This window comes from Typopeltis vanoorti, chromosome 3, assembly GCF_054136105.1.
Source record: "Typopeltis vanoorti isolate ZY-2024b chromosome 3, IOZ_Tvanoo_1.0, whole genome shotgun sequence".
NCBI classification, from domain to species: domain Eukaryota; kingdom Metazoa; phylum Arthropoda; class Arachnida; order Uropygi; family Thelyphonidae; genus Typopeltis; species Typopeltis vanoorti.
Genome location: NC_143551.1, coordinates 97,130,337 through 97,156,152, shown reverse-complemented (window position 1 = coordinate 97,156,152; position 25,816 = coordinate 97,130,337). Strand labels below are relative to the sequence as shown.

Genomic DNA, 25,816 nt, shown 5'->3' with positions numbered 1-25,816 from the left:
CACATGTTTTGTGGACTTGGAGAAGGCATATGACCGGGTTCCTCGGGATAAGCTTGGCAAGTAGTACAGGAGTATGGAGTGGATGGCCAACTATTAGCTGCCATTGAGTCCCTGTATGAATGCCCACAGTTTTGTGTTCAGGGTAAACAGCATAAAGTCTGAACCTTTCACAGTCTCCGTTGGCTTCCACCAAGGGTGTGTTCTGTAACCCCTCCTTTTCATAATATTTATGGACTGGATTGATAGGCACAGCCGAGGCAGTGAGTGTGTCAGAATTGGAAGATGTAGCATTGGACGTCTGCTTTTTGTAGTTCTGCTTAGCTTTTCCACAGATGAACTCCAGTGGACCCTGGATAGGTTTGTAGCTGTTTGTGCAGATGCCAGAATGAAGATCAGTGTGACTAAAATTGAAACATTTGTGGTCTCAAGACAACCATCCCAGTGCGCTCTACATGTAAGTGGAGTCCCAATGAGACAGGTGGAGAAGTTTAAATACCTTGGGTCCATATTCACGAATGATGGAAAATGGGATGTAGAGCTAGATACTCGAATTGGCTTAGCAAGCTCAATATTGCGAGAGCTTGGCCATTAGATAATATTGAAGTGGGAGTTAAGCCAGAAGGCAAAGCTGGCTGTCTTCAATACAGTCTATGTCCCCATCCTCACCTATGGTCATGAGAGTGGGTAATGACCGAAAGAATGCGGACATGAATCCAAGCGGCTGAAATGAGGTTCCTTCGAGGGGTTGCAGGGCTGACAAGACTCAACAGAGTCAGAAGCTCTGCAATTCGGGAAATCGTCAATACTCAACCGCTGCTTCTCCGTGTTGAGAGATCACAGTTACGTTGGAATGGGCACCTGATCAGAATGCCAGAAGAGAGGCTCCCTCAGCTGGCCCTCTTTGCGAAGCCAGAGGGTGGAAGGCCAAGGACTAGCTGGATAGATTATATCCAAAACCTTGGGTGGACACGTTTGGGAATCCCACCAGAACACCTGAGTTTGGTGGCAGAGGATTGTGACCATTGGAAGTTCCTCTTGCAGCTGTTGCCCCCACAACCCAATTAGGAAAGGTGGGCCTTGAAGATGTATGTATGTAAAAGGTTAAGAAAAACTGTGGAAGAGGAAGTTTGGAGAAGAATAAGCTGTGTTCTGGCCACACAGAGGTTGTTAGGATCAGATTTCATTTTAAGACAAACGGTTGAGAAATCATCAAGGATCTGGGACAACAGTGTGTGTGTGTGTCCCAGAACAAAAACAAGAGGATTTGAATAAGATGATGCTTTAGGCTGAAGAATGGAGAAGTCATTTCAATGTTGCTTAAAGTTATGCAGTTTGGCCAGAGAAGATGGATGAGGCAAGGGATCTGGGAATCTTGACAGATAGGGGAACTGAAGTTCAAGGGACATATTGTGAAAGTTGTAAGAATCTCAAAAATTTGATGAAGATGATAATGAGAAAATCAAGAAATGAACAAATGCAATGAATGAATGAATGAATATGTATTAGCGTATTAGAAACAATATGTAATAGCAGTATCTAATGCTTTTTTTAAACAAGAATTTCACTCAAAAAAAAAAAGTTGTAGGTGAGTTAAAGGTTAGATAAGAAAGGATCGTTGCTCTAGAAACCAAACATGGCATCAAGCCACTTCAGGCATTCAATAAATGGATGACAGCCTTATACTAGGTGATGAGATCATTTACCACCTTAAAAAAAAAAAAATAGAAAAAAAGAAAATTTTACTCACATTGTAATTTGTGCCAAGTGCATAAGCAGTTTCATCAGTATCAAGATAGAGATCATCCAATGCCCACTGATCTTTTCCTTCACCTGAATGCTGTGGCTGCCACCATCGAAGTCTTGTACTTAAAGTGCGAGCAGTAAATGGCAGAGTAATGTGTTCCATCCTGAATAGTTACAGATAGTGAGGATCATTTAAAACAACAAAGATAATATTCATATATTTCCAGATCAACCCATTGTGATAGTTCCCCACAAGAGATAGACATATCAGTGAAATAAAAAATGAAACATAGTTTGAATTCTTTATTTTTATTTGGAGAGGAGATGTTTATACAGTGATTTATATTGGATTTTGCTAAAATAATTAATCAAGTACCACATGATAAATCACTGTTGAAATTCAGCAGGATGGAGATGGTTAGTCATTGGGTAGCTTAGTTACAGGGATGGCTGACTGATGGAGTTATCGAGTGGTGTATGGAGTGCAGTCCTGAAAAACGAATGTGACAAGTGGAGAATCACAGGGTTCTGTTCTGGACAACAGTGTCCCAGAACAGAAACAAGAGGATTTGAATAGAATTGTGCTTTGGGCTGAAGAATGGGGAATTCATTTCAATGCTGCTTAAAGGCATGCAGTTTGACCAGAGAAAATGGAATGAGGTTTACCATATTGGAGGAGCTTTTGCATCGAGAGATGGATGAGGCAAGGGATCTGGGGATCTTGACAGATAGGAAACTGAAGTTCAGGGGACATATTGTGAAAGTTGTAAGATCTCAAAAAACTGTTGCTATAATGCAAAGAATGCCGACATGTACAGATAAGGATGTGACGATTCCACTCCATAAGCCCAGTTATCACCGATATAACTGGGCGATATATCACCCAGTTATATCGGTGATAAAGAGTGCATTGGAGATAGTACAGAAGCAAAATAATTAAGAATGTCTCAGGACTTTGGAATATTGTGCATGAGGAAATGTGGTCTTCAAATGTAGATAGGAGGGGGTGATATGATTGAGACATATAAATTTGTGAGATGAATCTATCATATACAGTATGATTTACATCATTTTCACTGCATATTATCTTGTGCATAATTCTCCTGTATATACAGGAAAATTACTGCATAGGATAATGGGTTATGTGAGAACAAGATGTCACTACCTTTCCTTCTTCTTCACAAAGGCCACATGAGTAAGGATGGCAGGTAGTGATGAGCAGAATGCACTGCTGGAGTGGGTGGTGAGTGCTCTGAATCTGAATGTCTTCAGAGCAAGGTATGATAGTTATTGTGTAGAAAGTATTTTTAACTTGGGTATAGTTATGTTAAAGATACCAAGCAATTTTAAACCTGGTTTTACTCCATTTTTTCCCCAAGTAAGCAAACAGACAAAATGTCAAGTTTGCGCCTGCAATTTATGCAAGACTAGCTGATCCTACAGATTGTGGTTTGTGAGTATTTGACCTTCTGAAATGAGTCTTCAGAATCCATGGATGCATAGAAATAATACTATACTTTTCTCTCTCTTTAAATTCATTTAATCTGGCATGTAACTAACTTTTCAAAACTACTGTGATTAAACCCTACAGGTTGCTTTTGGAACAATTTTTGGATACCCTTGAGATTCACTTGGATTTACGGAATAACCAAAAATCCAATGAAGACAAGTCTAGGCTACAGAGATGTTTCACAATTCTAATCTGATTTCTTTGGTAATCATTGAAGTAAACAAAACTGTTGGACATGCTCCCTATATTCCAGACGTAGCTCCTTCAAGAACATTTGATTATTTTATAAATTAAAGCCCATTTTAAAAGTGATAAACTGGTCAAAGCAGAGGAGAGAAAAGTGTTCCAAAAACATCCTAATGAATTTTACTACAATTGCTTTAAAAATGTTTGTAAGGAAGTTTATAAAACATGCATCGAAAGGAGGGAGGTAATGCAGACATGCTTATGGAAATAAAGTGGTCAAACTACATTTCATTTTTTAATTGATTGACATATCTCATTTAGATGGGGAAGCTATTGCAATGGATGAATAAGTTTTGGAATAACCCTCATATTTAATATATATCATTTAATAAACAAGGAAAGTTATAAGAAAATCCCACAAATGTTATTTTAGCAAAAGTGTAGATTATACTATTATAAAGCTTTTGTGAAATATTCATTTAAATTCTTTTTTTTTTTGTTTAATGATAAAATGAAATCACCACTAATGTAAAAGTTTACTGAAGGGATAAAGAATAAATAATTTAATAAATAAATTACATAATATTTATGCACCAGTCTTTCACCAACAGAAAATAGCAATATCAAGATCAAGGCATTTCAAAAATATAAAAAGAAAGAAAGAAAGAGAAATGAGTTGGAGAACAATGAATACCAAGTGCTTAATTCTGAATGCAAAAATTGCAATATTCTTCTATAATTACTGCTATTGAAGTACTAATTATAGATCTGTGATGGTGTTCTGTAATTAGTGTTTTCAGGGAGATAGCAAGGCAGAATTTTGTTAAAATCAAATCATTAGTTCTATTGCAAATTTCAAGTAATATTTGAGCTACTTTTCAAAAAAAAAAAAAAAAAAAAAAAAAAAAAAAGCCTTTCTGAATTTGAATTATCATCATCATACGTATCAAGGATTTAGGCTTAGTATGGCCTGTTCTGGCCTTAGAAGTCATCGTTGAATCATTTAAGAGGACGTCCTGGTTTTCTTTTTCCTAATGGCTTGTACTTTAAGGCTTGTTTTGGTAATCTTTCTGTTTTCATTCTTTGAACGTGTTCCATCCATTTATGTTTATATTTTTTTATTTTTTCAATTACTGGTTCTTGGTTTAATTCTTTCATAATATCTTCGTTTCTTTTGTGACCAAATAGGGTATACTTTGCAGTTTCTCATAAACTTCATTTCTGCTGTTGTTAATCTTTGTTTGTCTTTTTGTTTTATTGTCCAGATTTCGCTTCCATACATTAAGACCGGTAGGGCTAATGTATTGTATACTTTTAGCCTGGTTTGTTTTTGAACTAGGTTTGGTTTAAATATAGAGTTAATTACTCCTGTTATTTTTAAATATTTTGCAATTTTTATGTTTATATCTTTTTCATTTTCATAAGTGATCATACATCCTAGGTAGTTAAATGAATTCACCTGTTCTAAGATCTTGTTATCTAATACTATTTTAGTTCTTGCTGGATATGAAGAGAAGAGGATCTTGGAGAATTTGAAGTATGATTTATATAAAAACCAATCTCTTTTCATTTAACAAAGTGATCATCCCCCAAGAATGGCATGTTAATGTACTTCTGAACTTCTGAGATGTCCACACTATTTATTATGGTGCTGATATTTCAAAATGCTTCAATTATATGGGATAAATGGAATAGTATACAGAGCAATACATAATCTATATTTAAGTTGTAAGTTAGCCATTAGAAATGAAGGTGGTTTGATGTAAAATCAGATGTAAAACAAGAATACACACACACACACTTACTCCAGTCTTATTCACCATGTGTATGATCATACCATGAAAGAAAATAGCATTAAACCTGATATTAGAATCGGAAATATCAAACTTAGCTGTTTGCTTTATGCAGATGATGATGTTATATTTCTAAACACATCCAGTGCAAGCCTCCAAGATTCTCTAAATTGAATAACAAATTTGGCATGAAAATCAGCAATAAAAAGACCAAAACTAGGTACATAGAAAAGTTCAGCTGCATTGTTAATGGAGAATCTGTGCCTCTGTAGCGCAATTGGAAGAATGATAGTATGTTCTGCCCTTCAATTGGAAAAGGCCTGAGTTTGATTCTCATTATGATGAGAGAGAATCTTTACATGGGCCTTTTCACTTGAAGGAAGGTTAGCCAATCTCATACACAGGTAGTAGGGTTTTTTTCTCCTGGAAACTCAGGTTTTTCATCCCACAATACAGACAAATTGGCCTTGAGAACACACACAAAAAAAAATATACGTATATATATATATATATATTAATGTTCATTATTTACTCGGTAGAACAGTATATAAAAAAGAAATTAAATGACTTTATACCGAGAATGACAAATTTATTGTTAAGATACAACTAGTTTCGTTGAAATACAACTTCTTCAGGTATCATTGGCAAAGAATAAAATAAAAAATAACAGACACATGAAAAAAATACATAAAGGGTGGTTTTGAAAGCATATGGTGTGAGGTAGAGGTGGACAAGTCAGGATATTTAGTGGGGGTGTTGCTGCAAGCCAAGGAGCACAGAGGGTGGGAAGAAGGAGATGTTTAGACAGTTGAGCTTGGCAAGTGCAAGAAGAATAATTGTTATGGGAGATTTTAACTACAGCAGTATAAGGTGGGAAGAAGAAAATGCATGTAGTAATAAGGGAATGGAATTTCTAGAATTTTTGAGAGAGAAATGTCTTAGGCAACATGTACTAGAGTGAACAAGAGGTTCAAGAGTTTTGGATTTGGTCATAGCATTAGAAGAGCTGATAATAACTGAGATGACATCTCTCCACCCAGTTGGAGAGAGTGACCATGTGGTTTTTGACTTGGAAGATGAATAGACATGCAGGAATATCAAAGAAAAGGTAACGTATGTGGAATTATAATACAGGTGATTATGATAGTCTTAGATATCAACTTGCGGCAGTTCCATGAAGGGCAGAATTGGAAGGCCAGGATATCGTGAAGAAATATTTGTTAGCAGCAACAGTAAGCTGTATTCCACGAGTGAAGAAGCATACATAATTTGGTGTAAAGTGGATGACAAACAATATCAAACAGGAATTGCAGGTGAAAAAGAGATTATGGAAGAGATATAAATAGAGGGGTAGAGAGCAGATGCATGAAGAATATACGACTCAGGCCAGGAGAGTGACTAGTATGGTGATGAAGGCAAAACTGAAATATGAGAAAAGATTGGTACTAAGATCCAAAGAAAATTGTAGGAAATTTTTTAGTTATGTGGCCAGTGGAGGAGAAATGATTGTGGAAGAATAACATTGTGGGATAAAAATGGGAATAGAGTGACTGATGCAGAGGACATAGTTGAGTTGTTCAATGAGCACTTTATTGGAGTATTTCATCCTGGAGAAGAAGGTTTTAATACTAGAGGAATAGTACATGTTCAAGGTTTATAGGCACAAAAGGAGAGTGTGTTCAAGTACTGATTACTCTGGATGGATGTCAGTAAAGTTGTGGGACTGGATGGTATTTCACCATGGGTTTTGAGAGAATGTGCTAAAGAATTGACAGCTCCATAGACCTGGCTCTTCCATGAAAGTCTGGATGTGGTACCCAAGGAATGGAAGGAAGGTAGGATAGTGCCATTGCAGAAAGGTGGTAGCAAACTGGATGTGTCTAACTATAGGCCAGTTTGTGTGTCATCAGTAGTTGTTAAGGTCTTGGAGAAATTAGTGAGGGACTATATACAGTGTTGGGCAGATGAGTGTAATATTATTTGTGAGAATCAACATGGATTTGTTAAGGGGTGCTCTTGCTTTAGTAATATGATTGCCTTTTATAATAAAGTGACAAGAGCAGTTGATGAGGAAAAGGCATATACTGCCATTTTTTTGGCTTTTGCAAAGGCATTTGACATTGTGCCACATGATAAGCTGATATTTAAGTTGCAGCACATGGGTTTAAATGTTGGGTTAGTTAATTGGATTCAGGATTGGCAGTCTGATAGGTATCAGAGAATTGTGTATGGCGGGGCAATATCAGGAAGCAAAAGGTTACAAGTTGGATTCCGCAGGGACCTGTATTGTTTAACCTGTATATCAATAACACTGTTAATGGACTGTAAGTGGATATTCAGCTGGGAAGGGTTATTAGTAATAGTGCAGATGTGGCGGCCCTGCACGAGGATTTCAGTAAATTAGACAGATGAGTAAATTAATCGGGATGTCGATTTAATGCAGCAAAATGTAAAGTCTTGAAGTTTGGGATACATCGATGGGAGGTGCATACTCGATTAGAGGAGCTGTATTGAAGGAAGCAGGGGGGACAAGAGATCTGGGAGTGATGACTGATCAAAAACTGAAATTCAGGGATTATATTGCAAAGGTGGTGAAGGTTACCAAAAGGATTTCTGCAATAATGAGAGGTATGCTGACCTGCAGAGATAAAAGAGTTATCATACCGTTGTATAAGACCTTGATCAGACCAGAGACTTAGACTACTGTTCTCAAATTTGGTCCCCAGGATTTGAAGGGGATAAATTACCTGTGGAAAGGGTACATAGGTGGATAACAAAGATGATTTCAGGACTGTAGAATGTCAGTTATGTGGATTAGCTGAAGGAATGTGGGCTGCAGAGTTTGGTGAATAGAAGAAGGAGAGGTGATATGATTGAGACTTTTAAACTGTTGAGAGGCAGTTACAGGGTGGACACTGGGGAGTTCTTTCACTTGGTGGAACAGCAGGAAGGAGCGATGAAAAAGCCATTCCTAGAGTTTGCTAAAGGAAGCTGTGAATGAGAAGGTGAGGAGTGATTTCTTTGCGTGGAGGGTGGTTGAACCATGGAATGCATTGCCTGATAGAGTGGTGAGAGCAAGAATGGTCAATGAGTTCAAGGAGTGGTATGATAGCCTGTGTTTCCTATGAAGAACCTCCCACGATGGGTCTCTTGACTCCATGGAGCCTGAATAATAATAATAATAATAATAATAAGAAGAAGAAGAAGAAGAAGAAGAACTAGCAGAAGAATTACAGAAACAGAATGTCTACAGAGTTCATGTTTACCGAAACAAAGAAGTCCAAAACAAGTGAGATTCTTCTAAATAACAAATACAAACTGTTCTATTCTGACAATCGTGATCACAGAAAGTAAGAGTAGTTATAGCATTCAACACTGAACATGAAACAATAATCATTAAATTTTGTCAATTTCAAGTAGTGTAACATGGACAAACAATTTTCATGCATATTGTACAATGAGATCTATCTCTGCCAAAGACTCCACAGAAGGTGGGAGGCTATAGTAAAATACTAAAGAAGATATTGAGGAGTTTTTTGAGTCAGAGAAAATAGCTGACATTAAGAAAAGGAAGAGCTGGTCCTTGTTGAAATCTAAACAGCAGAGTAAGACATGCATAACAGATATATAGAAATATTAGGAGAAAAGACCAAAATAAGACCAAAATAAGACCAAAGCTAATATTGATGATAAGTGCCTGTTGCATATATGTTCAGGACATGGGCTAGCCATTACTAACACCATATTCCAGCATGACGACATGAAAAAATTCACTTGGATAGAAATTATAAATAAGAATAGTTTAATTGTTATATAGTTGTTGATATGTACATATACTTAGGCTCAGGTGTGGCTTTTTATTCATGACAGTAATTCATAGTATAAATATATAAATTTTTTGTTTTGTTTGATTGCTATATATGGATCATTCGTCATGTGGGCTGCAGCAAAATAAGTAATTATATTTAAATGTGTGCTGATACTGTCTAAATTGTAGATTAATTATTACTGTGAGATAATTGAGTATGGAATGCAGTGTTTGTATAAACTTCTTAGGTGATATTATCATAAATTCATTGTTTTTGTTAGCACAGTGATACAACATGGCAGTGAAAGGCAAATCAATACGTAGGTTGCACAAAAGACAAATAAAGTAGATGGTATGGATTTCTCAAAAAGGGTATGGTGCCATGAATGTAATATGTATAGGTAGGAAGATGTTGCAGATATTAATGTAGAGAGGCTGAATAAGAGAAAAGAATGAGTGTGGGTATGTAGGAAATGCAATATTCTGATAATTTGATGGACCATCAAATTATAAGCCAATCTGTGTGTTAGATGTTGTGGTTAAAGCGTTGCAAAGACTGGTGAGAATCAGGATCCAGAATTGGATTGACAACAATTGCATTATCTTTGATGGATAGCATGGATTTGCTAAGGGAGGTCATATGTTAGTAATCTACTTACTTATTACAATAAGGTGACAGAAGCCTTGGATGTGGGAGATGGATACGCAGTAGTATACCTAGACTTTACAAAGGCTTTCAATAGATTACTGAATGATATGCTGATAGTCAAACTGGAGCAGACAGGGTTGGATATCAGACTAGTGCACTGGATTGGAGATTGGCTGTCTAACAGATAACAACACGTTGTGAATGGGGGAGCAATATCCTAGAAGAGGAAAGTCATCTGTGATGTGCCTCAGGGGTATGTTTAGAGGCATTGCAGTTTAACCTGTGTGATAATGATATCGGGAAAGATTGGAATGAGAATATACAGCTTTTTTTGTATATGATGCAAAGTTGGGATGAACTATGAGGAGTAGAGCTGATGTGGCCTTACAAGAAGACTTGAATACACTGAATGAATGGGCACACAGGAGTGGGGGATGCCAGTTTTATTGCAAAATATCCATCCATCAGTGGCTTTAACAGCACTTAGGCACCCACAGTCTTCCAAGTATCCTTGTATTGTTGCAAAATATAACGTTTTAAAATTTGGGAAACAAAGATGGGATGTAGAATTTACTCCTGATGGGAATATATTGTCCGCGAGTTAGCCTAGTGGCTATGTGCTTTGCAACCATATGCTTGGGGAAGGAGTGTTCTAGGTTCGATTCCTGTCGGTGATGTGAGGAGCTTAAGGATCTTCCTCAGCCATAGCCAAGTTAGCCAGTCTTGGGTGTAGACAGCAGAGTTTTTTCCCTCAGTTTATCTGGGATTTTTCATCCTGCAAGTAGGCAAACTGGCCCATGAACACACATGATATACAGTCATGAATATCGCTCTTAGGAGATGCAGCAGAGGAGTGGTGATCTGGCTGTATTAATACACCAGTAACCCCTCATTAGGAGGGGACTCAAACTGTCCTAGATGGATGAGAGGGATAGGATAGGATAGATAGAGGATATATTGTTGGAGGTGGAGGAAATAAGAAATCTTAGGGTGATGGTGGATATGGATCTGAAATTTAGAGGATACTGCCAAAATTGTGAGTACAATACAACAGATTCTGGCAATAATGTGGGTGTAGAGCAGATGAGAGATCTAGGAGTGATGGTGGCAAGGACCTGAAATTCAAGGATCACATTGCACATGTTGTGAAGACGTCACATCAGATAATGGCAATGATGTGGAGGATCCTGACATGCAAAAATAAAGAGGTTATGATGCCACTGTATTAGGGCCTTGAAGGCCTTATACAGATTATTGTGAACAGATTTGGTTACCGGGTTTTCATTGTGACGATGAAATGTTGGAAAGGGTCCAGAGAAGATTCACAAAGTTGGTCAGTGGTCTTTGGAATGAGAAGTACAAGGACAGATTGAGAGAATTTAAGTTGCAAAGCCTTGTGAATAGGAGGAAGAGGTGGGGTTATGACTGAAACATATAAGCTAGTCAGGGGTTGTTATCAGGTTGACATGGAAGAGATTTTTCATAGAATGGGAGTGGGGGGGCAGAACAAGAGGCCACTGCAGGAAATTGTCTAAGGAGGGGATGAGCAAAGGAGAGAGAAGCAGGTTCTTTGTGAAGAGTGGTTAGTGAGTGGAATGCATTGCCTGAGTAGGTTGTGATTGTATCACATGTACACATCGAATCAAACAGAGTTAGATGAGTACTGTACGCAATAGTGTGTACCTCCTGCAATGAGTCTCTGACTCTATGGAGGTTGGATGTTAATAATCATCATCAAATTCCTGACATGTACCCTCAAGGGGTGTACAGGATATGATAGTACTACATGAAAAATTTACATCATTACTAACTTCCTATCTACAATTTTCCTCCAAATCAGTCTGTTACTTGTCAAGACTCCAAATTTATCAGATCTCATATTTATATCATCTAAGGCACTTTGTACCGTATCAATCCACCTATATCTTGGTCTTCCTCTGGGTTTTTTCCTGCCAACCTGGCAGAGAACACTTGTTTTGCTAATCTTTCTTCGCCCATTCTGTTTAAGTGACCATACCACCTGAGATTAGCTCTGCTAAAGCATTCCTGGATGCTGACAATGTCAAGTTCTTTCCTAATATCCTCGTTTTTAATATGATATTGCCATTGATGCCATCTCTTCATACCTCTAATCTTTCTCAGGACTCTCATATCTGTGGTCTCTAGTCTTTGGTCAAGTGTTTTACTTCTGACCCAGCTCTCAGATCCATAAGTTAAAACTGGTTTGAACACTGTCTTGTATCCAGCTAATTTAGTGTTCTGACTAATTTCTCTCTTATTCCATATGAATTTATTCAATTGACTGCCTACCATACCAGCTTTGTTGATTCTGTTGCCTATTTCCATATTTAATTTACCATCTTCAGTAAAAATCGTGCCTAAGTAGCTGTAATGTTTTACTCGTTCCACAGGTTCCCCGTTCACAACACAGTTGACATTTTCAACAATTCTACCTAATTTTCATTGTCTTTGTCTTTTTAATGCTGACCTTCATACCATATCTATTACAACAGTTATTCAATTTAGTCAGGGAATCTTGCAGACCTGTAGCGGATTTATTTAGAAGTATAACATCGTCCGCAAAAAGCTGACATTAACATCTCCAATTCTGATATCATGTTTAATACCACTTTCCTTCGTAATGTGATCCATATAGATAATGAATAAGAGGGGATAATGTACATCCTTGTCTCACACCAGATTTAACATCAAATCATCTTCCTATACTTCCTTCAATTCTAACTGCTGACTTACAACTGAAATAAAGACAAAGTATTGCTTGATATAATGTCCCATTGACACCATATAACTGTAGCGTATAGAATAGTTTCTCTCTTGGCACCTTGTCATATGCCTTTTCCAGATCGACAAAACTTAAATACAGATCTTTGTTATATTCCCATGCTTTCTCGACTATTTGTCGTAAAGTGAAGATCTGATCCTGACAGCCTCTATTTGGCCTGAATCTAGCTTGTTCTTCACCCAGCTTTTCTTCTAATCTTTTCTTTCTAATAATAATAATAATAATAATAATAATAATAATAATAATAATAATAATAATAATAATTCCAATGTCTTATTGGCATTTAGACAGCCCAATATTCAGAATATATACTCTTCATTCATTTCTAATCCTTCACTTTTCCTTATCCCTCTAGGAATAGAGTCTTTTTTACTGGGATGGAACACTAATAAACCTGTCTCCATTTAGCAAGGTAATCTGTTTGCAATCATTTTCCCTCCTACTGGTCATATAGCAAAAAAACTCTTTGGGAAGCTCTTTAAATTGCAGTGCTGTCTAATTTTTCTCTCCTTACTATGTAACCTTACTAGCTTGAGCCTTATATTCTCATCTAACTGTTCTCCAACTCTCTCTCTATTATATGTCTTGTATAATCTCTTTTTCATCTGCTATTCTTCTTTAATTTCTCTATTCATCCATTTGACTCCAAACTGGTTTATTTTCCTCACTTGATGTATTACAATCTGCCATTCCTGTCAACAATTTTTTTCTTATGTATCTCCCATGCACTAATGACTTCTCTTCCCTCAAATTCTTTCATCCATCTAGACATCCAAGCTGGTTTCTAAATCTATTATAGTTGTGTGTCTTATAATTCCATATAAATTCCTTCTGCTTTGATATTTCTACCTGCCTATTCATCCTTCAAGTCAAGATTACATGGTCTCTCTCACCAACTGGTCGCAAGCAGGTAAGTATGACAGCTCAGTCACAATCAGATCCTCTGATGCTTTGACCAAATCCACTTGATCCTAATGTTCTCTCCACCACATGATGCCTATGACAGTTATCCCTGAAGACATCCAAAATTCACTTCCATTAATACAGACTGCTACTTCCTCTGCACAGTTCATATTGCAATAGCCAAGTCCCCTCCCCACCCATAACGATCACTCACTTTGCACTTGCCAACCTGATTTGTCTAAACATTTCCTACTCATCGCCACATATATTTCCTGGTCTGTAGCAGCATCCTACTAATTATCTTGTCCTTCCTATCTCACACTATATACTCTCAAACCATTATTCTCATTTCTGCTCTGATTCTCTTCCTGACAGGGCACAATTCTTCTCTTACCATAAGTAACACTCTACTCATTTTCCTTCTCTCCACTCATTTATGTTTACCTTTTCTATCCTGACAAAATATGCTATACTCTTCACTGATATCAACAATCTTCAGAGAGACTGAGTCAAACAATCAATGTCACAAACTCATTCGCTTTATTTCTGATGCTTTTGGTATCTGTATACAGAAAAAATAGTGCACTGGCAGTATTCATATAGCTATAATTACTTCCCAAATACTCTTACTTGGCTCTGATTTCTCCTCTTATATCTCAAGCTACCATCCCCATGTGAGGCCATCCCTGTTACATTCAAAAACAGGGATGTATTGGATTTCAAATACAGCTCCTTCTATCGTCGAATGTTCTCCATGCATCCACATATTCCAAATTTCTTTTCCCTAGATATTCTATCATCTCATTCATTATCACTACTCTTTTGTTCTACCCTGTATTATCATAAAGAGCAACACACTCACTATATTCCCTCTGGTGTTGAGGATTTATTAATCAACGGACCTCAAACCGTTCACAGGATAAAGTGGTCAGCCCTATGCCCCGATGTCCTAAAGATCACTAACATCATTATTTACATTTTCATTTTGTTATCACTAAACTCTGTCATTCCTACTGGCAAGTACTCCTCTGGTACATAACTATGCACACCCACGAATCATCAAATTACCATATATGTGACATGTGGAACAGCTTCATTCATTCTTATCACAATGTCGGCATCACTGAACCTTTCTACTTCCGATCTCCCTCACTTTCCCCTTTCTCTCAAACATTCTTTCTGTCCTCTATTATTGTTATGCTTTGCTTCCACACACTCTTGACTTTATCTATTTCTTCTCTGTCCTTGTCTCTTCCATTCTCCCACCTTCTTGCCCTCGCTTTCTCTCACTTTCATTCACACCTACTCTCATTCTCCCCACATTAGATAGCCTCTCTAGTCTCTTAATTCCTGCTCTTCATCTCAGTCTTCATGCCAACCATCTCCTTTCTCAGCACTTCTATTTTTCTCTCTACACATCCTGCTTTCATCTGACATTCCCTTGCACAATCATTGCTATTGCTCAAAATATTCCCTTCTGTCACAATGCTGAAGGTCAAAGCCACGAATACCTCTTTCCCATTCTCTTCACCCTCTAGCATGCTATTGGTATTGAATTAGCACTCACTCATTTCCAAAACCCTTCCTCTGCTGCTGCTGAGGCCCAAGATCATAACACTTAATACTACAATTAATCCAAGGTAAAAATAAGAAAAAAAAGCATAAGAAAAATCAATGCCTAAGCTATCTGATAATGACAAAGAAGACTATTTATTTTTGATATCATTCTCCAAAATTTTCCCTTAAATGAAGTTCTGAAAATTCAGTTTCATATCACAAATGCATTCTTCCCAATTTACTTATAGCATTCTAGAAGTATGAATTTAGTTTAAAAGCAGCGGCAAACAATTTTCAAAACTGTTTAGTTAATTGTTTTTATTTTATTCAAGGACATTAACACATCTGATTGTCAAAGAATGGTTTATATTAAGAAAAATATATATATACATGTAGCAAACAACAAATCTCACCTTGGTGATCTATAGTTTTCTGAATACAGTTCTTTCAGCAGATTCCATGATATACCAGCATCATTCGAATATTGAAATAGAACACTTTCATTTCTTTCAGATGCATTATTGCAGGTAACCGAATCTCCTCCTCCAATACGAATGAAGAACTGCACATAATCTGTTGATTTGGTATCAATATCAGTAGTCACCAATTGTCTAACACCATCCTATTGAGTGACAAAGATACATAAAAAGGTTAAATTAAAAAATATGTTCATCCAGAAAAATTTTAATAGTTCCAGATGAATTGACTTAAAAAACTACATTGATACAAAGTAATTAAAATGAGAAAAAAAGGATCAATTTTTAAATACATAATTTTAAGCTTATTTTTCTAATCAGCACCATTGAAATTTCCTGCATTGCATCTTGGATATACATAGTCCTTTCTTTTGGTGTTGCACGGTGATCAGCATTCATTTTGGAAATTATGGGCTTTACAACCGTGTTCTAAATAACTATTTTTAATTTCCCGATGTTTCATCCTTCATATCAAGGTCATCATCTGGAGTATATACAAATATACAAGGACAACCTGAGTTACATTTCACACAGTAAGCTAAAGAAATGATGATTTGATAACTGGTTATTCTACTGGCATGACCTGTAGTGAAAAAAAAAAAAGATACAGATAAAATTAAAAATTAATTAAATATTTTGAAACTACATCAAAGCTAAATTCTATTTAAGATAACATGGGAGAAACATTCTTTCATATTGATAGTTTTCTTACAGTAACAATGATGTCTTATTTTTAATATGACGGTTGTTATATTAGATTTAAGATACTGAAATATCTACAGTCCTGTTTATAGTTAGCTCTTAGGAAGAAAGGTTCCGTGGGTAGAATATGTTCCTTCCATATGCTTGGAATTTTTAGACCATCATTATTGTTCAGATTGGGGTGGTTGATAAGAATCTCACGGGCTTCCTTAAATTTGTGTTCATACCATGTTTTGGTGTGATGTAACCAACTGGTGCTTTTCCAGTCAATTCTATGTAAAGTGTTCAGGGCATGATCAGAAAGGCCAGCTTCACCATAGTTATTATATTTAATGTGTCATTTATGTTCCTTTTGTCTGATAGGAATTGTGCGTCCTGTTTCCCCTATGTATGGTAGATTACAGGTGCAATAAATACGGTATACTCCAGGGTGGGCCAGTGGAGAAAGTGGGTCTTTGGATGAGTTGAGTAAGCTTTTTAATTTTGCAGGAGGTTTAAAGGTGGCTTTGAGGTTGTATTTCTGTCGTATTCTGTTTATTTTATCTGATGTCCCTTTAATGTAAGGAATGGTTATAGTTTTATTGTAGTCTGGTTTATCTTTGTTTTTTATTGAGGTCTTGTACAGAATTTTGTTAATGGTGTTTTGGCTGTAACCATTTTTTAGAAAAGTATTGTTGATAACTTTAAATTTGTCTTTCAGTGCTTGTTCATTGGAGCAGATCTTCAAAGCCCTGTTTTTTAGAGTATTAATGACACCTAGTGTTCGTGTTGGATGGTGGTAGGAGTATATGTTTACTGGAAACCGACACATATGGCCAATATATACACATAAACTCCTACCACCACCCAACACGAACAGTATACCGTATTTATTGCACCTGTAATCTACCATACATAGGGGAAACAGGACGCACAATTCCTATCAGACAAAAGGAACATAAACGACACATTAAATATAATAACTATGGTGAAGCTGGCCTTTCTGATCAAGCCCTGAACACTTTACATAGAATTGACTGGAAAAGCACCAGTTGGTTACATCACACCAAAACATGGTATGAACACAAATTTAAGGAAGCCCGTGAGATTCTTATCAACCACCCCAATCTGAACAATAATGATGGTCTAAAAATCCCAAGCATATGGAAGGCACATATTCTACCACGGAACCTTTCTTCCTAAGAGCTAACTATAAACAGGACTATAGATATTTCAGAATCTTAAATCTAATATAACAACCGTCACATTAAAAATAGGATATCATTGTTACTGTAAGAAAACTATCAATATGAAAGAATGTTTCTCCCATGTTATCTTAAATAGAATTTAGCTTTGATGTAGTTTCAAAATATTTAATTAATTTTTAATTTTATCTGTATCTTTTTTTTTTTTTCACTAGAGGTCATGCCAGTAGAATAACCAGTTATCAAATCATCATTTCTTTAGCTTACTGTGTGAAATGTAACTCAGGTTGTCCTTGTATATTTGTATATACTCCAGATGATGACCTTGATATGAAGGATGAAACATCAGGAAATTAAAAATAGTTATTTATAACACGGTTGTAAAGTTCATAATTTCCAAAACGAATGTACATAGTATATTATCCAATATCCTTAAAATATAGCCATTCTTTACCAATAGTAACAGAGAATACTTCACTGGAAGTACATTTTATTATTATTATTATTATTATTATTATGTGACACCTCCAAGTACTCGTCATAGAGGACACTCCACTCCATACAATCCACTGTTTAATCCTCCATTTATACACGATAATATTAACCACCAGCAACACATAACACCATCAACTGCTGACTAATAGCACTTTTTTTTCTGTAAATTGCATGAGTTTTCGCTGATTTGCCTTTATGAGGAATGAAAAATCAAAGTTTCTGGGAGAATAAACCCTGCTAACTCCTTATGAGTAAACTCACTTTCAACTGAAAGAGTTCATTTAAACAATCCTCTTATCATGACAAGAATTGAACTCAGACTTTTCATTTTGATGGATGAATGTCCAGTCATCCTTCCAATGCAACAATGCATTTTTGAAGCAAATAATAGGAGTTTTGATGTAGCTATTATAATACAAAAAGAAAAAGAAGAAAAAGACAGACAATGTGTTAATATAGCCACTTTAGAAGACAGAAAAGTAAAAGTTGAGCAAATCAGTAATATAACTTCAAATTTGGAAGAAAATGGTTGACAATATGATAGTTGAAAATAAGAAGGAAATGTTAATTGAATTGGATTATTATTTAGGATCTGAAATTTAGGGAACACATTGCCAAAATTGTGAGGAAACCAGATAGAATTCTGGGAATGATGTAGAGTACACTAATTGCAGAAGTAAGGAGATTCTTGTTCCATTGTATAAGGCTTTGATTAGGCCACACATGGACTTCTGTGCAGAGATTTGGCTATCTGGTTTTTCAAAAGGATGAAGAGATGTTGGAAAGGGTCCAAAGGTGACTTACTAAGGTACTAAGGTCTGTCGAAATGGCTCACACCCAGTTATTCCCACCTCTGACCTTTTCCCATCAATCCTTCCTCTTCCCCAAAAAATAGTTTTTATTTTCAACTCCTTCTCTCACTCCCCCGCCTTCCCCAAGCACTCTCTACCCATGCTTAATAATAATAATAATATTATATATATATATATATATAAAAAACCCAGGTTTTTTCAAATAATTCCCCCTTCCTTTTAACAGCTTAACAGCAGATGAATGCATATCGCCGGGATAAGGAGACAGCCAACATCCAGAAAGGTTCATCCGAATTTTCCTCCTATTTTATTCTTCATATATCAGTTTTTATAACGCATCAGTACTGCCTTATGATTTGAGTAAAGAAGCCAATGACATTGTGGAAAAGAGGCACTCTTAAAAGAAAATAGGCTATATAGCCATAAAAATAATAGTTACTAGAGTAGTTTCTGATCTCTGAAATGTCCAATATGAGGAAAGGTTGAGAAGATGCAATTTACAGAGTCTAGTGAATAGGAGGAAGAGGGGTGATATGATAGAGACCTACAAGTTAGTAAGGAGTTGTTATAGGATCAATGTTGGAGAGGTTTTACAGCAAACCAGAGGACATCCCTGGAAGCTGTATAAGGAGGGTGTGAGTAGGGAAGTGAGAAGCAGATGTTTTGCATGCAGAGTTGTGAATGATTGGAATGCCTTGCCTGAGAGTCTATGGTGTCTGCAGAGAGTGTGTTTAAGGCTCGGTATGATGATCTCGTGTATGAAAAAAGGACCTCCTAGATGGGTCTTTGAGTCCATGGGGGTCTTGGGATAATAATAATATCTTTTGTTTCTTACTTCTGTTACCAAATGCTGATGAAGGTCTTGTATAGTTCTGTTCTTAGCCAGCTAACAACGATTCAGTAACAGACACAACAGCCCCATGCCGGGTCTGCTTTTGAGCAGACATAATCGATATGAGTTGTGAAGCAAAGCCCCCCCCCCCCTTTTCCAGTTGGATTTCTAAGTATTTCACTACTGGTTGCCACAGAATAGGGTGCCAAACAAGACAACTTTGCACTATGAAGAGACACTTGTCATTTTGTTAATAGCAATAAAGTGCTCTTGTCTGAATTAACATCAATTCACCATTTTTTTGAACCATTGTTCTAGTTCTGAGACCGTGTTTTGCAGTTTTTTGATTGCCAATCTAGGTTGCAGAGAGTGGACTATTATTGAAGAATCATCTATGTATAGGGCCACTAGTAGAACTGTGCAGGGAGTGTCAGGCACATAGATAGCAAAGAACCCTGGGGGACGTCTGCTGTGATTGTGTTTAGACAATCTAATTCTCAGTAGCTTCACTCAAAGTTTGTGATCATTGAGGTATGATTTGATAAGTTTGACCAGTCCTAGTGGAAATTTGGTCCACAGGAGTTGGAAAAGAAGCCCATTATGCCATATTTTGTCAATTCTTGTCAAGATCCAGGAAGATCACCCCCTGTGTGCTGTTTAAAGTTGAACCCTATACTGATGTTTCCAAGACTCTGAAAACTTGTTGCATGCAGTGGTTCTCCTGGAATTCAAAGTGCTCATCTGGAATGAGATTTAATTCTTCAGTGACTTTTTGTATTTATCCTCTTGACTATTTTTCCTAGACAAGAAAGCATGCTGATTGGTCATTAGTTTTGGAGAAGATGGAAAAGTAGTGATATCCTACTACTACATTGGTAATAGCAACAATGTGCATTACAGCTTTATTATTATTATTATTATCACCCAAGACCCCATGGAGTCAAAGACTCATCTAGGAGGTCCTATTATCATACACGCAGCTCATCACACCATACTTTAAACACAGTTAAATTCTCTGCAGACACCACACTCTAAGGCAAGGCATTCCAATCATTCACAACTCTGCATGCAAAAAACCTGCTTCTCACTCCCCACCCCCCACCCTCTTTATACAGTTTTCAGGGATGACCTCTGGTTCTCCCTGATCTCCCACTGTTTTCTGTAGAACCTCCCCAACATTGATCCTATAACAATCCCTTACTAACTTGTAGGTCTCTATCATATCTCCCCCTCTTCCTCCTATCTACCAGACTCTGTAAATTGCATCTTCTCAATCTTTCCACATATTACATTTCAGAGGTCAGAAACTACCTTAGTCAGTCGGCTAAGACTGACTTTCCAACATCTCTTCGTCCTTCTGAAAACCAGGTGACCAAATCTGGGCACAGTGGTCCACATGTGGCCTAATCAAAGCCATAAAAAATTGGAACAAGAATCTCCTTACTTCTACAAGTCATTGTCTTCTGCATCATTCCCAGAAGTCTTTGTGCCGTTTTCGTAATTTTGGCAATGTGTCCCATAAATTTGAGATCCTTATCAACTATTATCCCCATATCCCTTATTTCCTCCACCTTCGACAGTATATATATATATATCCTCACCAAGCATAAATTCTGTGTCCCATGTTTTTTTCCCAAATTTTAAAACCTTACATTCTGCAACATTAAACTTGTATCCCCATTCCTGTGTCCAATCACTTAATTTATTCAAGTCTTCTTGTAAGGCCACAACATCTTCTCCACTCATCATAATTCGTCCCAACTTTGCATCATCTACAAACAACTGAAAATTTCCATCCAAATCTTTGCCAATATCATTAATATACAAGTTAAACAATAATGGCTCTAAAACAGACCCCCGAGGCACGCCACTAGTGACTTTCCTTTTACTGGATATCACTTCCTCCATACAGAACTTGTTGATACCTAACAGATAGCCAGTCTCCAATCCAATGCACTAATCTAATATCCAACCACGTCTGCTCTAGTTTGACTATCAACTTATCATGCAGTAATTTATCAAAAGTCTTTGCAAAATCTAAGTATATTACTGTGTATCCCTCTCCTCTGTACAAGGAAGCAGTCACCTTATTGTAATAAGCAAGTAGATTACTAAAACATGACCTCGTTTTAGCAAATCCATACTATCCATCAAAGATAATACCATTGCTGTCAACCCAATTCATTCTGAATACTAGTTCTCACAAGCTTCTCCAACAACTTAACCAAAACACCTGACACACACAGATAGGCCTATAATTTGGTGCTTGAGTTCTATCATCTCCCTTATGAAGTGGCACAATATTGTCCTCCTTCCACTCCTTAGGAACTTGACCCAATGTAAGACTCATATTAAAAAAAATGTCAAGGCAGGTGTGAACTCTCTGGCACATTCCTTCAGAATACGTGCTGATATATTATCAAGTCCCACAGCCTTATTATTATCTAGTTGGCTCCACTCCCCCATACACCTCTTGCTCACTTACAGTCAGTCTCTCCTCCCCATCATCAACTGCTCTCAATCTCTCCATGAAGTCACATTCACAAGATTGAAAGACCTTTATGAACTGCTCATTAAGTATCTCCACTACATCTTTATACCATTTTCTCCAATCAATGTCATCCTTCCATAATCATTCTTTTTTTTTTTTTTTTGCTGGCAACATACTGAAAGAACTCCTTAGGATTCTTTTTGGCTTCATTAGCTAACTGCTGTTCATTACCTCACTTTTGTTACCCTTACCAACCAAGTCACCCACCTTGCCTGGTCTTTGAAATCCTCATGGAATTGGTTATCAACCACTTCTCTTATGCTGCCTCTATAATGCCTTTTTTCTCTCTATCGGATGCTTAATCTCTACATTCATCCGTTTCACACCTATCTTATTTAATCTTTTCACCCTTGGAATACATTTAGACATTGCATCTACTAGATAGTTCTTGAAAATCCCCCAAACTGAACTGATCTCTTTTCCAGTTAACTCCTCATTCCATGCTAAACCTCAAGCTGTTTCCTGAACTCTTCATAATCACTCCCCCTTGTAGTTCCACATATACCTCTTTCTCACAGAGGTCCTCACATTGCTGGCAACCACCCAGGTAATCACCTCATGGTCACTCTCACCAATTGGTGGGTGATTAGACATCTCATTTATAATTACATCCTCTGAGGAGATGATCGAATCCAAGACCCTCAATCCTCGTGTGCTCTCTGTTACATACTGTCTGTGGTAGTTGTCCCTGAAAATTTCAAAAAACTCATTTTCTTTATTTCCAGTTGCTATCTCATCCTTCCAGTCTATATTGCCATAATTAAAATCACCCATAACAATCACCCTTTTCTTATTTGCTTGGCTAATTTAATTATACATTTCATAGTCACTACCATCCACATTACCAGGTCTATAACAACATCCAACCAAGTATTTCATTCTGTTCACCTCTATTATCACACCATACTGCCTCAAAACCACTGGCACTATTTCTCTCTTGCATCTCTCTACTTTGTCTGGACATAACTCTTTCTCTATCATCAATAGCACTCCCCTCCATTTTTACCCTTTCTATCCTCACAAAACACATCATACCCTTCCATCTCTATTCCTGTCAGAATGTTGTCCTCATCTAACCATGTCTCACTTATTCCAACAATTGTTGGTTGAACAGACTAAATTAATGCAGCCATTTCATGTGCCTTGTTTCTTACACGTCTAGCATTTGTATGCAAACACAACAGCTCATTCCTGGATCTACAGCTAGTTCCACTAATACCACTCATTCGATGTGATTTCTCCATGCTCAACTGGAGCCATTTCTCTTTCTGTTTATTCATTTTAGAACCCTCTTCAAGTCCAGCTGTTTCCTCTTGATCCCAGGTCATCCCATTCTTTTCCTGTCTACATATGCATTCACATCCTCTTGAAGTATCCACCTTTTTTCATGCTGTGTTTCCCATGTCCACCCTGAGTCTCCCCATTTCCCTGTCCCTCTTGCACACCCATTCTCTCATTTTCTATATTCATGCCACTCACTTCCTCATTCATAACCATCTCTTCAATGTCTCTTGTCTTACTCTCCTGCTCTTCCACATCACTTCCTACTTGATCAGATTCATTCTCTGTACTCACTTCTCTACCTTGCAGCAGCAGTCTCTCCAAGCAACTTACACCAAAACCACTCAAATGCAGTGCATAATTCTTATATAGTTCACTTCGTCCTTCAAACTCATTCTACACATTAACAAACTGTACTCCTTTCTCCTCATACATTTCAGTTAACATATCATTCATAATCCTGGCTCTTTGCCTTATCTAACCACTGTCATACCTAGGCAACATGCTTACTATCTTTCCTATCAGACTATTCTCTTTTATCCATCTAAGCAACCTCCTAATATCCATTCTGACATGCTCTTTGTTCTAGGTCAAGTCATTCTTACCTATTAACACTATTAACTCATTTGCTAGCTTCCTTCTCATATCCAATGCCTCAATCACTCAACTCATTTTACTGCCTGGAAAACATACCCTGTGCATCCTCTCATTCAGCACACCTTTAATAATTGACTAGCCATACGTAGCCACTCGTGAGTCTTCCATTACCTCTTTTATACCAACCTGATTTTTTTAAATAATTTTCACTCTCCCATACATTTCCCAAATTTTCTTAACTTCATTCCACATCCATTTCATCTCTTGCCTCATCCTAACCAACTCAACTTTTGAATATTGCACGCATTCTCTCTGTCATTCAATCTTTCCAATTTTTGAACTCTCAAACTATTCTTCACAGTTTCACTCTCATTCTTCCTTTCGAGTTTTCGTACTTTCAATCCTTGCGTCAAACTTTTGCTGTCATTCATTCATTCTTTCGATTTTTCCAGCTTTTGAACCTTGTGACACACTATTTCCAGTTTCATTCATTCTCTCAATTTCATTACCTTCTGCCACATTCTTGATTTGCATCCAATGCTTCACTTTTGTCCTTTTTACCATCCATTAAGGTTTTCAAATCACTCGTTTTCTTTTTCAATGATTTTTTAAAAATTTTTTGCTGTTCTTTCACATCATCCTTCTCTTTCAGGTGAGCACTCATTTTCCTCACAGCATTCTCGTGGACGTACCTAAGAACCTTGGTGGATGATTTGACACCTCATTTATAATTACATCCTCTGATGAGATGACCAAATCCAAGGCCCTTAATCCTCGTGTGCCCTATGTTACATACTGTCTGAGGTAGTTATCCCTCAAAAACCCACGACATACCTAAGCTCTTCTTAAGTACATCCACGACGTACCTAAGAAGAGCTCCTGATTCAGATAAATTATTATAGGAATAATTAATTATATATGCGTAATTGTTTGAGTACGAGCGGCTGTAAACGTTGTGCACTACCGGTATTATTAGTGTGGAGGATTTTTCTTGCCTAAACTTAATTACGAAATCGTCATTATTAGACCTAGTAACCTGCAGGGAAAAAAAAAAAAAAAAAAACGGCGGCGGCATTGTCATTCCATAATTTTAATTTAGATTTCAGTTGTTTCGTTAAGTGTGAGGTCTGTTATATGTATTCCTTCGATTACATAAATGATTTGTGGATGTTTAGCGCGGATGGAAGAAGGGTGTGTGCGAAGTGTGACCTGAATGAGGAACTGATGAAAGCAAATATGAAATTGATGACAGAAAGTGTTAGTAACGATTGTGTCGTGAGTGCATGTTTGAAAGAGAAGGATGGTGAGAAAGAGAGGCGAAAAAATGTTAAAAAATCAGGAAAAAAAGAAAAAGAGCGATTTGAAAACCGTAACGGATGTTAAAAGGGATGAAAGTGAGAAGAGAGTGGCAGAAAGAAACGAAATTGAGAGAACGAATGAAAGTAGAAATGGCGTGATGCAGAAATCGCAAGTAAAAAAAATCGAGAGAATAAATGATAGCGAAAAAAGAATGAATGATGGCGAAAGTTGGACGCATGTTGGACTGAAAGTACTGAAACAAAGAAAGATGAATGAGAGTAAAAGTGAGAAGAATGATAGCGAAAGTTTGATGCATATTAGTCCGATAGTACAGAAACAAAGAAAGATAAATGAGAGTGAAAGTGAGAAGAATGACAGTGAAAGCTGGATGTATGTTGGACCGAAAGTACGGAAACAAAGAAGGATGAATGAGAGGGAAAGTGAGAAGAGGGGGTCGAGAGTTAGAAAGATTTAATGATAGAGAGAATGTGTCGCTAGATTTGAAAAGTGAATTGGATTCGATGAGGCAAGCAATGAAATAATGCGGAATGAAATTAAGAGAATTCAGGTCAAAACTATTAAAATCAATCATGATGGCATGAAAGAGTTAACGAAAGATGAGCGAGTGGCGTTGT

The 25,816-nt window shown here is 37.0% G+C and overlaps 1 protein-coding gene across 1 annotated transcript in view; it reads right to left on the bottom strand.

The window, feature by feature from the left end:
- LOC150108407 (reelin-like) overlaps positions 1-25,816 on the bottom strand; it is a 920,570-nt gene that overhangs the window by 496,908 nt on the left and 397,846 nt on the right. Inside the window, exons 24-25 of the mRNA XM_090390755.1 lie at positions 15,366-15,574; positions 1,748-1,907 (exon numbers count right to left, since the gene is read on the bottom strand). Coding sequence (XP_090246881.1) covers positions 1,748-1,907; positions 15,366-15,574 — 369 coding nt within the window. The remainder of the gene's footprint in view (positions 1-1,747; positions 1,908-15,365; positions 15,575-25,816) is intronic.